This window comes from Pavona decussata, unplaced genomic scaffold, assembly GCF_977016875.1.
Source record: "Pavona decussata unplaced genomic scaffold, jaPavDecu1.1 SCAFFOLD_366, whole genome shotgun sequence".
NCBI lineage: Eukaryota > Metazoa > Cnidaria > Anthozoa > Scleractinia > Agariciidae > Pavona > Pavona decussata.
The window spans coordinates 881,446-897,335 of NW_028145742.1; the positions used below are offsets into that span (position 1 = coordinate 881,446).

A 15,890-nucleotide genomic window follows, 5' to 3' on the forward strand; every position below is an offset into this window, starting at 1 on the left:
AGTTCAGAGGTGACTGTTTCAACATTCAGCTCAATCTTTTTTTCTTTAAAATTGCCATTGGACCAAGGTTAACTCTACATTATTGTCCTATATTTTAAAATAGAAGTCATCGATTGATAATTTTGGCGTCTATAGAGCGTGAAAAAGGTGGCTCTGTTGGGTTGTAATAGTTGTGAACAGATTTTAGCTGTCAAAGAGCTGAGAGCCGATTTTTTATGGACTGACAAAGATTGCTCAAAAGATAGAAAACTGTTTTGACTTCCCACTGCTCCTGACTATCAATGAATCACCTTCATCTCTGGAAGTCAAAATACTGCCCCTATTGAAAGCACATAAAGCCCCAGCATTGAATCGTTTCCAACCTGAGATGTGCTGAACATAGCTAGGACTTTCTCTTCGAGAAACTAAACTCCACTGTTGAAGCATACTCTAGATCAATGACCTACGTGATGCTGTCATTATCTGCTTTTTTACAAGGACAAGGGGGAGATCCAGAGTGTGAAAGTAAGGGGGGATCACACTTCTCTCCATTGACTCGTATTCTTCTCGATAGACTAATCCTAACCATTGCAGCACACGTTCGTTCATCGCGTCTAGAAATTTAGCCGTGTCAGTAAAGACACAGGTAAAATAACTGATCATGATTTGAATTCTTTTCTCTACATGGCAAGATTTATTGTCTTTCAAATTCTTCTCTTCGGGCAGTATGGATGAACGCCAACGGTCCAATCTGATATGCTACCCAAGCGGAACTGTCCAGGTTTCTTCCTTCTTGGCCGCTCACTTATCATCCGGACTTCGTGCTCAATTCAATGTTTTCAAATGGCGTGTTTCCGGGAAGAAACTTATAAATTCACGTTGACGACGAAGCATGGCCGTGTTTTTTTTTTTTTTGTAGGATCGAACAGTGAAAACGGTGCACAGTTTGAGTTGACCAGTCAGCGAACGGATTCAGCTGCGGTCGAAAATTTAAGATCTCTTTGCTGTATTCAAAAAAGATATCACAGGGATACCACATGGTACATGGCGTGCGATCGGTTTCTAATGTTAAAACCGTGAGCTCCCAAAATTCACGACACGCCTAATTGAGCAGGATTTAAGTCACAGCCTGCGAGTATTTTTTGTGTACACCCTAAAGGGAACGTGACTTTTACTGTAAACGTTAGGTATAAAATTCGTGTCCTAATTTATCTTGTTTAATTCCCTTTAGAACTGTAACAAGCAGACGTAACTGGTCAAGAAACTTGACAACATCAGTTACTGTCAGTGCTACTCACTAGTTCTTATTTAAAAAATTGTCCACCCACGACATTAATCTCATGATTCTAAAGCTCAAGTTTATTTTTCTCCTTATAAGTGTCACAACAACCAAGTTTACACGCAAATTTTAATTTGGAATGCCTTGTCAAGTATTTTCTAGGTCTCCTAGCATGCTCCCTCAACAATCTTTATATCATCTAAAGCAATGTCGCCTCTCCAACTGCTTCCCCGTTTGCCTTCAAAAATCAGCTGCAAATAAAGAAAAAGAGAGTTTCTGTCAAGATGGGGAGAACATGATTGTCGCGCGGGTTAGGGTTACGGTTAGAAATCTAATTGGCGCGCGGGTCACGGGTCGCGAGTTTATAGGGTTCGCGACCCGCGACAATTAAATTCACCCAAGATATTATCCCTGGTAGGATTGTCCATTTCCCTGGTTGGGGTCACGGAAATAAGTCAAGTAAGCCAAGGATGGCCTTTGTAGCTGGTGGTAATGGGAAATTTCCGAGTTGTTTTGAACCGCATTATGAAAGTAGGTGTCATTCATTTGCAAACAAAAACTAATTTTCACGTGAAAAGCTTTGCGTTTAGCCTCGCTTTCGTAATGAGGTTCAAAGCAACTTGGAAATGGCCTTTTGTTTGCGTGCATACTTCCTGTGAAGGAATTGACGTGGGTTTTTTTTTTGGTACCTGAGTTGGATCTGAGTATGCTGGTCACAGTTTTATTAATAAAAAATGTGGGTCACCGTGTTCGTTTTCAAGTTATAAAGCTAAAATGAGGGTTGCTTTAACAAGTTTTCCTGCTATCGAAACCTGTTATGTCGAGCAAATGATCATGACTTGTATGCCAATAATTAGATATTTGTGTAATAGCATTCAATTATTGTTGCATCAACTGATAAACGTTAGTAGTATTGAAGTCAAAGTTTAAGTTATGGAAACTGTTGTGAGCCACCTTAAGGTCATCGAATTGAGAACAATTCGCAAGAAAGAAAATTTTAAATCTTAACGTAAAGATTTTTCATTCAAATAGGGCCGGACTCATACCCTGAACGGCTTGTTCTTTTTGTGCTTCTTCAAAGTAACCTTTCTGTAAAGCCACTGGTTTCCTCTGTTTCCAATTTTCTTCCATTGCTCCCACCTTTTGTTGCCTCTTTTAAGAAACACACGAAGAGTTCCCATTCCACCGTCACCATACATATAATACCAGAAATGGAGACATTTGGCTGAGGCACCAGAAAACTCTTTACTAATCAGCTCTCCTTTGTCCCCTTCTTTTGAATCTGAGGCTTCCAAGTAGATGTAACCTCCTACGTTCATGACAAAACATTTGATCGTCTTATATTAATAAGAATGGCTTTAACTTATTCTGATGCAGCAGATAAAATGTAAATGATGTTGGGTTGTACCGTTTGTTGGCAAAAATGCTTAAGGACGGTGCCTACTAATACTGACGTTTTTTTGTGCAGTTTATGACCATGCGGGAGAAGCAGATCTTAGCAAGGGCTGATTGAAATCCAGAAAGAAAATTGGGGGTAAACACGCATTTTTAGAGATAAATAAGCAACAATTATTCTAAAAAAACAGTAAAATATAAAGCAATGTATGGAGTTGTTTTCCAAATTGAAGCTTTATTATCTCTGAAAAATGCATGGTTACCCCCAATTTTCCTTTTGGATACCGAAAGCACTTGCTTATTTCTGCTTTCTCCGCATAGTTTTAAACCGGGCAAAAATATCCCTGTATTAGTAGGCACCACCCATAGGAAACCTGAGTATCTCGAGATGCGCAGAACGTATTCGCAGTAACAAAAGTAGGCACCGTCCTTAATTTGTATTTAAATATTCCTTACCTGTTCCGCTAGCGGAGTGGTCGCCAGAGGGTCCTGTGCCACTCGATGCAGTGGGACCAGTGTGGACAGCCCAGTTATACTTGGGTGGATTGCTTGCACCTTCACTCCAGCTGCACATACTTCCACCATCAAAATCACAGGAATCTAAAGCTGAAATATAGATGTATTAATTATCAATTATAATTAATTAATTAATTAATTATCAATATAATTCATGATTGAGTTCGGATTTCCGAGATGTATATTTATTAACAGTTAACGTAGGAAATAGAGTGGTACATGAAGTTGGAGCCAACTGTGATCATTATGTGCTAAATGTATTTCTGAAGTTCAAGTGCATGGTACAGCCATGCATGACTAGCCAGAGTGGGATGATACATGACATTTTTGACACGGAGGGTACAAAGCTCTAACTTAACGAGGTATTAATCATTTCTCGGAGAACATTTCCTTCTACCGTTTGACCAGGGGTTGACCTTCAATGGCATGACCTTCCTGGTCCTATTATAATTCGATTGTAAAGCAATTGTAAAGCCTCTATTGAAGAAAGTGACCTAAAGATCACTAATTTGAGAAAAATAGAGACGCATCATTATGTGATGGTAGATAGACAGACAGGCAGACAGGTAAGTAACCAATAGATAGGCAATCATTTACGATAAGCCATTCAAATACCGTAACGACCTAATATATGTATTTCGCGTTGTTATAGGACGTAAATTACCTGTTGGTGATGATGTTGTCGACGGAACCTCAGTCGTCGAAGGTTTAGTCGTTGTAGCGGGCAATGTTGTTTCGGGGGCCTTGGTTGTCGTGGGAGGTGATGTTGTTGTGGGGGATTTGGTTGTCGTGGGAGGTGATGTTGTTGTGGGGGATTTGGTTGTCGTGGGAGGTGATGTTGTTGCAGGTGTTGAACATTGGCCAAATGCTATATCATCAATAGCAATATCTCCTCTAAAGTCAACACCACGGACACCCTCAAAATATACCTGAAAAATATAGTAAAAATACTTCCAGTAATGAACGAAAAAGCCAGTAAAACTGTGTTGAAGTGCACTGAAATTTATGATATGAAAAAAACATTCACGATTAACTGAAAGATAAACAGCCAATTACCAGAAAAACCAATCGTCCTTCTCCTTCTCATCTATCATCATGAACCTTATTCTAACCCTCATCCCATCTTTATTCTCTCGTCATCGTTTTTTGTCACGACCATCATTATTTTTCACTTCTTCTCTTTCCAAAAACCATATCGTGAGGGTGATCCTAATCCCCTTCCTCATCATCATCGTTACGACACATTCCCACCACTCCCCCACCACTTGGGATTAGGATTTAGGTGAAATAAGTCACCATACTGATCAGAAGGCTCTTCTTTGTCCTCGTCATCGTCACCATTCCATTGTCCCCATCGTCATTGTTATCCTCATCCTCTTCATTGTCATCCTCATCTTTATCATTATTCCCGTCCTTATCACCATCACTTCCATCACCACCACCAACACATCATCATCATCGTCATTCTGATAGTCTTTGTTATCCTGCTCGTCATTATTATTATCATCTTTCTCCTCTTCGTTGTCTATCCCCTTCTTGTCATCTACATCATCACCACGACCATCAACATCATCATCATCATCATCATCATCATCATCATCATCATCATCATCATCACCATCACCATCACCATCACCATCAACATCACCATCACCATCACCATCACCATCACCATCATCATCATCATCATCATCATCATCATCATCATCACCATCACCATCACCATCACCATCACCATCACCATCACCATCATCATCATCATCATCATCATCATCATCATCATCATCAATATCACCATCACCATCACCATCACCATCATCATCATCATCATCATCATCATCATCATCATCATCATCATCATCATCAATATCACCATCACCATTACCGTCACCATCATCATCATCATCATCATCGTCGTCGTCGGTATCATCATAATCATTATCATCAACTTCCTTATGATCATCATAGCATACGTCATTATCATCATGATGCAATCATCGTAATCATGGTCATCATTATTAACATATATATCACCACGACCTTTTTCACCGTAATCGTTATCAAAGCACTATTACGACTTTTTACGTACAATTTAAGTAAGAAAAGATTCATAATACCTTGTACTGATCATTGTTTTTGATCTCTACACTTGCTTGGATCCATTTATCGCCCTGTTCGCCTTTCATTTCCCAAACAGTGCTTGTACTGGCACTGGTCTTTAGAAGCACTTTAAGTGCCCCTATTCCTGACCCAAGCATGTGGTACCAGAATGTCAGGCGTTGACACGATCCACCAGCGAACTCTTGGCTAAAGAAACAGGACGTTTGCTGTGGTTGGGCAGGTGATGAAGACTCAAAATATATATAATTCCCTTTACAAGAACATTGGAGAAGAATGAATCAGTAGCCGTATTAAAAGTGAGAAAAAATATATTTTTACCTTTAAGAACTGAAGTTCTATATAAATAATTTTCTTAGGTATGAGAAATGGAAAAGAATGAGTGTAGCTCCAACGTTTGTAAAAAAAAAATGACGAGTCAGTGCAATTTTAAAGCTGAGATAATCTTCTCTTAATTAAACAACTACACTTCTATTCTTTCAAAATCGTTCCTACTCAACTGGCCTTATGAGACCCTCGTTTGATTGTTGTGGGGTGGAAACATTGAGCGGGGGCTAGACGGATGTATTAAATGTTCTTTGTTTCCGACTAGCTCAAGAACTTCGGTCACTTATTGTAGGTTACTGGCTGAAGCAAGATTTTGTATGAAGAAGCCAATCCAAAGACACTTATGAACCAATTGGAGAGGGCTTTCAAAAATTCTCAGTTTTAACATCGGAATTATCACAGCATGGCCTTATAAGATCTTTCAATTGTCTACCGTGTTACCAGACGTATGTAATTAATGCATATTTCTGATTCTTTCCTCGGCATGGTAATGTATTAAGTTAATGCCAGGTTAGTGGATTTGATCAGTTTTGGTACCTGAGCCTGACGTGTGGTCCCCTTGTGGACCTGTCCCTGAACTTCCAGTGGCTCCTGAATGAAGGTACCACCTGGGATAGGAGCTTGTATCACAGAAAGACCAGTGGCACATCCCTCCTGCCTCAAACTCACAGTCATAAGGTCCTGAAAACCAAAACGTTTGTTGAGGGATGAAATCGCAAATGTTAAATTTGTCTAGAGTCTTCAACAAAGATTTTCCATATCGACTAATACATACTTCTACTTAAACCTGATTGCGTCAAACGTTATTTAACCAGACTGGTGGAAACTTAATTTGTTTTAACTTTCTTTTTGATGATATAAAATAACATTTCTCGACTCATCGCGTCAGCTGAAAAAATCAAAAAAACAGGAAAATCGTTGACTTGACAAAACTGAAACCAAGTAGCAAAAAGGTATAGACAAGGACCAATTGTTACCCAGTCCACAACGGCTCATCTCACAATCTCCCACTTGTTTGCTATCTCCTTGGCAGGCTTTCCCACCATTCATCGGGGCGGGATCAATGCACTCTCTGGTTCTACTGTGTGTCCCTTTGTTGCATGTCACGCTACAGGACGACCACGCAGACCATCTTCCCCAGTGTCCATCAACGGGTGCTAAAAGATATTTAAAAATGTGAGGGTGACATCTAACAAGAAACAAGAAATCCTTATTGGGTTTGAAACCGGACGTAGTACCTCTCATTAGAATAAATTCGGTTAACTCTGTTCCACATGCATTTACATTGAAACGTTTGTCCTGGTTGAAACATTTTCAACACTGGTCAATACAAGCTCAAGAATGTTTGGCCGAGTAGAAAATGCAGTGGAATATGGGAGGTCTGGGGCAGGTAAAGGACATGAAAACGTGTGAAAAAACAAGGCCATTACTTTAAGCGGCGTGTTGCCATTTCTTTAATTATTCATTTTCAAAGGATAAATTTTGATAACTTCCAATTCCTGGGGGGAGAGGCTTCATTCCTCATGTCCAAACGTAAACATTGTTTTTCAAGTAAGCCTTCCATTGATCCCGTTGGATGCTTGGCAAATTCAGTTGAGCTAGTTTTCACTAATGTATATGAAAGAAAAAACACAGTACCTCGAGCTTCAAACAGTGTAAAAAAATTAGGTTTAAGAGGAAACTTAAACAACTATATGCCACTACCAAAAGACGGTCTTCAAAATTTGCACACCGTAAAGGTGAGAATTGAAAAGCAGCTGTCCTCCACCACGGACATTTGTACTGTTGCATGCATCTTTAAATAACGTTCTCAAATCGTATAAAATTCAATGAGTGCATGGCCAACTGTTTAGTTACCGTAACATTTTTCGTCAGGGCAATTTACTCTCTCAGTTTCAACGCCAAAGGAATCCGCTCCAGGGCAGTTAGCGAGGTCTCGTGACGCGCAAAACCGCTGACGTTTGTGTTTGCACTGTTGATCACATGGACCAAAATCTGACCACGAGCTCCAACCACCGCTGGGACCTAGAAAGGAGAATACAAAACGAATTATGAAAATGTTCTTTTCCTTCCCTTTTTTCCAGTAAATGCACACTCTCTAAGTAACGGTACGTATCGAAAAACGCTTTCCATTAAACGCTTCTCTGAAATCTGAACACTGCGTCCAAGACTGCCTAGGATAAGGTCATCTAGTTAATGCTAGCTACTCTACAGAAAGTATCGACAAGGCCAATTAAATGGAAGGAGGCAAAAATATTGAATTATTTGCACATTGTATATTTTAACCGAAAACTATGCCGTCAAGAACCTTTGTTCACTAGGTATAAAAGCTTTCATTTTCAACCTGAATGTTACCTGAACAGTCGTAAAGGGCATTCAACTGTGCGATGTCTGTTTTGCTGAACTGGTTCCGCTGTCCAAGTGCTTTGTCTGGATCACCGATAGCTCGTATGGTAGGCTCACCGTTAATTGAAAAGCTGGTTTTGCCATAATGCATTATGCTGTCCATATCATAAACTTCATTTAAATAGTCGATCTCATGCGTATTATATTTGTTGAAATTGTGCTCCTTACCTAAAAAAAGAAAGGAGAAAAGAGAAACGTTTGTGAAATTTTTTACACACCTTCCAACTCCTTTGTCCTCTCGCCTTTTTATCCTGTTCGTAAAGAGTTTTAGGAAAGTAGGGTCTGGCGCTGTGTTAAAGCTATTTTTAATCACGCATTTATGCGAAGTAAAATTTGTATTCAATCTTGCAGCGTGGCAGCCGTGATTTGTGGCATTAATCAACCTTACAGTCAATTACCTGTGTGATCTGATTACAGTAATGTATATCAAGAAATGATACGACGATGACCAGGTAGAAATGGTTACGATTATGATTATGATAATGATGATGATTATTATTATTATTAAGATTATAATTATAATTATTATGATTATTATTATTACTATTATTAATACTATTATTAATATCATTATTATGTTTATTAATTGCGGATCTATTGTTGATCATTTTCAAAATTTGAGTCTCCATCTCTCCGACTGGATACAGAGATGGATAGACTGGGCTTCACAATATTAATCCGTGTGCTTTCAAGGAGTGGGATCCCAAAATCGCGAGGTGCAAAATAACCCTGCCAGTAAATTCTTGCTAGATCTGATTTTTCCCGTGAAATAGACTACCTACGTCTGTTCCAAGGTCTCCAATTACGAGGGATATATCATTACAATCCCAGTCTAGGACTAAATCACGAACGGCCGGGGACTCCTGTGAACCAAAAAGCTAAAAGAGTCTTAGGGCGCTCTCCATTTGACAGAACTGGTGGGCTGGATGGGTTAGTTCATAGACGGAATTTGCCAATTTGAAGGATAAGTTTTACCCTAGTTCTTCCAATTCCTTCAAAACAGCGCGTACATTCAATCAGAGTGATTATTTTTCAAGATTTTGCAGCATCATCCCTTCAAAATGACGCGTTTGATTTACAGACTAGCCGAGTACACTGGCCAGTTCTGGCGAATGGAAAGCACTCTTAGAATGCCACGCCAAGGTATTCAGGCAGGATACGGAGTAAATAAAGGAAGTTATTTACCAGGTTCAATATTTTCCCACAGAATCTCTACGTATTGGTCACGGTCGTATCGTGACTGCTCGTGCCAGAAGCCCGCGGCATGCATCATCTCATGCATGATAACACCCTTATGATTACAACCGTTTCCTAAAGAAATATCTTGAGACCCAGTCGTCCAGTAACTTACTCCAACTGATGAATAGCATCTGCAGCAAAAAATGAAAAGTGCTTAACCCTTTAAGCCCTAACAGTAATCAGCATCCAATTTCTCCTTGTAATATCAATGCTTATTCAACACCTGAGGTCGTGAGAATTAAGGATATGATCCCAAAGTAATAGTAATAATAATAATAATAATAATAATAATAATAATAATAATAATAATAATAATTTGATTCCTATATTGCGCACTTTCCATAAATTTATCAAACGAGCATTACATAATTTCTATCTATAATAATTAAATACCGAGTATCTTTCTAATAATTATTAAAAATATACCATAATAAAAATCGAATATACAATGTATGATAAGGTACTACTAATCATCGTAATAATAATTAGAAATTCAATCAATAAAAGCTTCCTTAAAGAGGTGCGTTTTCAGATGGCACTTAAAAGTCCATAGATCTATAATAGAATGAATCTCACGCGGTAAAAGATTCCAAAGTGTCGGAGCTGCGAAATGGAGTGATCTGTCTATCATAGCTATCGTATTGAAGCAAGCGTGAAATGTCATCAAAGCGGATAATTACCTGTATTATTAGTTAAAATGTGTTGTTAAATAGGTGTCAATACTTAATTATTATGCTGTAATTTCATTTATGCAAGGAGTCTCGTCATTGGAACTTATCGTTCTGTGAGTTCCCTCCTGTCAGAGGTTTATTTTTTTCTTTTTTTTTTCTTTTAAGCAGGAGGACCTCTGGCGAAGTTATTGGAACTTATCGTTCTGTAAGTTCTCTCCTGTCATAGGTGTTTTTTTAAGCAGAAGGACCTCTGGCGAAGTTTATAAATAAATAAATAAATAAATAAACAAATAAATAAATAAACAGAGCGCACTCACAATGCAGGTACATCTCCGTGTAAAGTACACAAAAATCTCACCCCGAATTCTTCACAAATTTGACCCATCTTTCCTCATCTTCAACCGGTTTCCATCTTATGCAGGTATGTTGATCAAACTGCTGAATTGCCGCTTGGATAGTTGGTTCATACCCATCTCTCACTAGAGTTAAATAAGAAACGTTAATGCTCTACCACTGTAGAATATGATTAAGAAGCGGTTGAAGCGTGGTTGCTGAGTGCGTTGGACACGTTTCAAGGTGGTAGAATCGACCTTTGTCGTGCACGTTGCCTTCACTAAAATCCAGTTCAAAGAAGGTATGTCCAGACAGTATTGAGCAGATAAAATGAGTTTAAAAGATCAATCATATCATCGGCTACACTATGATTCGGCATATTTTGATTTCGCTCCGGAAAACCGTCTCCGCGGAACAGAAGACGACCTAAAAGCGATTCTAAAATTGAGGATGATGACAGGTCGATCACAAAGACTTACACATAACACACCATAACATAATATTAATGGCTGTTTGAACAAGTGAGTCCCAGGTGTAAACTGGGATATCTGTGTATGTTATGAATCAATGAGGTAACCAATTAAGAACATGACAGGTTTAGACAAAAACTGAAAACTCACCAAGGTCACTAGAGATTTGGTAGGGAATGACCTTGCTCTTCCAAACATAATGCCTCGACCTCCTTGCATTCCTTTTGTCTCGTAAATTATCTTCACTCGGCTTTCCTTGGTCAGGAGCCGGCACTATATCACCCTCGAACAGCTCTGGTTCAACATCCACCTCTTTTAATTAAAATGTCAAACACACAATTGTTATTACTATTATGAAACAAACAATCAGGGTAATATTACAGCGAGGCACTTATTGGAGTTATGCAATGTAGAAGCTACCTGTGCATTCAACGTTAACTTCATATTTTCGATTCACATTTTCTTCCTATGCACAGGAAAAAGAACTGAGGAATAGAGAAATCGTGAGACTAGCGTTCCTGTAATGACGTCACAGCCTTACTATTCCCAGTCTCCCGTCATGCGCGGTAATTTACTCAACCGGGAGTGAAATTTTATACAAGAACAACGTGAACTGATTTGATCAGCAAATAAAAAAATTCTGTCATATATACTTGAAATGCATTATACTGCCCTTTTCAGAGGGACGTCCTCTTTAACTAACATATACTTTATCATGGCGGACTTCTGTTTATTGCGATTTGTTCATCGCTACCCCCAAAAGACCAAGATTTACATTTGTTTCTGACATACACGCCGAGCTTCATAACACTGAAACGGAAACAGTTTTCCTTGAAGCTCTTTCTGGTGCACATTCAAAATTTCATCTCATTTCAGAGATCGGTCTTATTATTCTGAAAAATCTTGGAATAAAGTGCTGATTCACACAAGCATCTGGATTCATCTGGATATCAAGACGGAATTCGTTATGAGTGAAGCATTGCTCTAATACCAGTCATGATCTCTTTTTTATATTGATATGTGGTTTATCGGTACAATATTGCATAGTCGGCGGTACCTTCGTTGATTTTGTAGATTATTTCCGTTGCTGACGCATCAGGATCGTCTAGAACTGTGAAAAGGAATTAAAGACGTAATAATTAACGGAGGAACACATCAAGAATTTTCAGCTCAGTGTATCAAAACACGGTTATGAGTTTTGTGCGTGATAAACGATATAAGAAGGACAAACTGAATTTAGTTTTGCACTGTCTTAGTTCGTTCCTGAGCTTTTTACAGGGGTATGTTTTAGGTATGTTTTGGTTATTTTTGATAGTACACGCGATTCACAATATTTCGTCACTAAGTAGATCACAAGCGCACGAGCTCGGGCGGACGACGCGAGGTGACGCGACGCGCGTGGGTAGTGTCTCCTCGCAGGAAATGGTTTCACCCACGCTCGCGTCGTTCCCTCGTTCGCTTCATTACCCTTTTGAGAAAAATAAGGGAAGGCTCGTTGTCAACTCACTACTAAGGAGAATCACATCCAGGAGCATTTTATTTTTTTACATTTCTTATCAAATGACAGTTGTTAAGTACATTCCTCAAAGATTTATCTAACTTGAGAAAAATTAACTAAATCATTTTCAAGCAATACGGCTGCTTTCTATGATGTCAATCAATATTACAAGGTTATGTTACTAGGCAAATTAATATCAAACATAATTTTAATTTGTAAGTCAGCTCTACTATCCCAATGGATATGATTAGTACAGAATATTTAATTTGCACATCAGCTTCAATATTCTCATCAAATATTGTATTAGTTCAGGATAAAAATATAATCTGTTCATGTTGATGATGCCGTTGATCGGCGAAAGCTTGGATATTAGTTTTTACTTTTAACAGCAGTGTAAGGCCTCAATTGAACAGTTTTATATATTTTAACCACGATAAAAATATAATTAAGACTCTCTCAATTGCTTTGCCTCTTTTGGATATTTGAATGACAATTTAATTTGCACTTACATCGTTTGGTGCATCTTAGAGATATCATAGATGCATTTTGATAATTACCCGCTTTAGTTTTGTATCAGCAAAATCTCTAATTGCATACTGGTTACACAGTAATGTGAACATTCTTAGTTTTATTTCCATAGAGGAAAAAACAAATTCTTCTATTATGCATCTTCAGTCACTCTTTTGGCTGTAAACAGGACTGCAGCAAACCCAGCGAAACTTTAAAAAATGAACCGAGTGAATTGAAAACTCGAACGTTTCTAACATGGACACTTGCTTTTGTAGTACCATATTTATTTGGAAAAACAAAATAAAGGTTTCAACTATCTTTTCTTTGTATCGGCAGAGTTTAATAAACGTATCGAGTGTCTATATAATTATATTACATGTAATTTACGTTGAACCGTACACAAACAAAACTTTCAAATGCTCTATAACCCCTAAGTACTACTCCTTATAGAAAATTGAACATGAACTGATCAGGGTCAGAACCAAGGTTAACACTTCTTTCCAGATTTAAAACCGACCTTGGGCATCTTATGAGGTTTACACAATGTAGTATTCTTATTGTCACAGTAGTGGCGTACGTGAAAACAGAACGCCATTTATAATTTGCTGGGCAGAGAACTGAGTGAATAGAACTCCAGTAAGGCAAGGAAGAGTATTTTGGTTTTTAACACCGATCTTCAGTATTTAGGATTTTGGCAGTATTGTGTTATCAAAATCAATTTTTTTCCCTAGAATGTGAAGTACTTGAATGGGAAAGCCGGTGCTATTGGCTAAAAACCTTTTTTTGTGGGCGGGAACAAACCCAAAAAATTGTCAATTCTTGTGTTTTCAACTTCAAGAGTCATTTCTTAGCTTGAAGACTAATTATGATTGCGTGCTGGGCTGAATATCTGTCGCTTTTAATGGTATTTCGATATTTCAAAAGCGCACGCATTTTTTGGGCCGCAAAAAGGATTCGACGCACAGCTGTCGCAATCTGTACACCCACTGCAATGGTAATCGTTCAAAATAATGTTAAATTGTTGCGAATATTGACCAATCACGGTGAAACGGAAGCGGCACGGTAATCACGCCCGTTTGTTCTAAAGGCGGACCTGTTAAATCGGAAAAACCGACGCAGATTGAAAGTATTGTTCGTTTAAAAACAGTTTTGTAATGAGTTCGTCATGTGGTGCTGTAAACGTGATACGTGAGGATAAAACCGTCATCATATTTGCATTACATTTTGCAGGTTGCCAACACTAACAAAGAGTTCCTTTTAAAGCCGATAGTGCTACGGGGCGATAACGGGCATTCATTGTATGTGAAAAACCGACCGTCAAGAATTGATTCTCTGTTTGAGGCCTAAACGAAACAACTCTAAATTAAACATGACTTAATATACAGCTTTTTTCACCAGAAAGACCGAAATAAACAGCTGCATAACACGGGCCCCAATTTCGACATTTTCAGTTTGTGCCCACACACTTCGAACCTATTTTACAAATGAAAAATGTAAAACTGAATTTTAAAGAATTAAGCGGGAATGATACATCAGTTCCCGTTATCTCGTGATCGAAAGTGAAATGTTCATTGGCTGTTTAGATCTATTAGGACAAGAGGTACTCACAAACGCAAACTTGATACCTTCAACACGGTGTGCTTGGAGTATTTTGATCAGCTAAATTCATCAGCCACATGTGTATGTGCTGTTTTGTCAAGCCAGGTGCTATCTCATATACTAGCTGATTACAATTAGAGGTGATCAGTCAAATTAATAGCGCTGTATAAGGAATTTCGGCACAATTTGGGAAGGATTATTTAGACTATTTCCAATAGTTTTATTGTCTGTTGCTTTTCCTTCATATATTAAACGTTTCATGATAATCAAAATAGCAACAGCGGTTGTTACTGAACAAGTTTAATCATTATAGGAAAAGTCTTATTTTGTAATTCACCTTTTCTTTCTGTTACAAAAAGAAGCTAAATCTTATTTTCATTTCATAGACTCCAACTCATGTAGTTCTTGTACATGTTGTTCAAAGTTGACACGCTTTGGATGCGAAGTCGACTAAAAAGGATACTTGTCGACCTCAACTTTCTCTTTACACGACACAAGACTTATATATATTTTTTCTAATTAAATCAGAAAAGTCCACAAACAGTTTTCTAAAGAGTTACTTTACCTGGTAACGTATTCGAAATTGGAATTCCATGTGCTAGAGGAAGCAGGAACAGCGACAGAACGGCAAACAGCTTCAACATCTCCCCGATCTTGCTTCGGTGTTTCATCCAGTGCGCTCGTCTTCGTTGTATACACTAAATGACGCAAATCAGTATAACTGTCGGGTTAATTTATATACGCTCTGTAAGCCTCCAACATCTGACACTTCACATGTTTACTGCCAATATAACACAGTGTAACAAAGGCCTTTTTTTATTCAGATACGGATCTTCCTTGTTTGAGAAGTTTGTAAAACAAATAAGCGAAAAGAAAGCAAATTACTTATGAATATTTTCAAATTAAACAGACTCGGAATGGCATTGATTAGTTGATTACTTTAGTGATAACATTAAAACTTGTCGACAATTTAATCAGAAGAATTTTTTCTCGATATTAAACTGAAAGTGAGCTTGATATCGCTTACGTAAAAAGAGGCAGGAAAAACCTCATATGTGGTAAAGATCGACAAAAAGGGTTCTAATTAGAAACCAAAAATAACCTTCATGAACGTTTTTCGACCTAAAACGTCAAATTTGATGTCAAGTTTACATAACGTACAAGTCCAGAGTTTATTAAACTGTTTCACAACAGCAAGGCGTGAGTGTCAAAGAAGACAAATAAAAATATTGAAGATCGTTCATACGAACTTACAAAACAAATGGTTGATTCTCACGAGATACAATCACGAGTTTAAGATGTTAAACACAAACTGCTTCTGGAACTGGTTTCATTTAAAATTTCAATTTTAATTAATGGGATTTGTAGAAACTTTGTTCAATTGAAGTGCAACGAGGAGCTTGACTGATTGAAAACGCTATCTGTGACTAAGACAAGCCCTTGAAATGTTATGCCAACAGGCAGATGCAATCCCCTCGTGTGCAGGGCAGAAATAATGAGAAAATTAATGTCATCTTAATTAGAAAGAAGGGCGTCTTTGTTCAGTCAAA

At 38.1% G+C, this 15,890-nt stretch overlaps 1 protein-coding gene across 1 annotated transcript; it reads right to left on the reverse strand.

Moving 5' to 3' along the window:
* Nucleotides 1–1,316: 1,316 nt before the first annotated feature.
* On the reverse strand, nt 1,317–15,049 carry LOC146452592 (uncharacterized). Its single transcript, XM_085097675.1, has 14 exons — nt 14,906–15,049; nt 11,791–11,844; nt 10,884–11,045; nt 10,289–10,409; nt 9,206–9,390; nt 7,970–8,188; nt 7,472–7,639; nt 6,592–6,771; nt 6,152–6,295; nt 5,287–5,540; nt 3,834–4,098; nt 3,110–3,259; nt 2,305–2,567; nt 1,317–1,509 (listed from the first exon to the last, which is right to left on the reverse strand). Exons 1-14 carry the CDS (start codon nt 15,009–15,011, stop codon nt 1,426–1,428), a joined length of 2,355 nt encoding a protein of 784 aa, XP_084953801.1. The 5' UTR covers nt 15,012–15,049; the 3' UTR covers nt 1,317–1,425.
* Between the last annotated feature and the right edge of the window lie 841 nt (nt 15,050–15,890).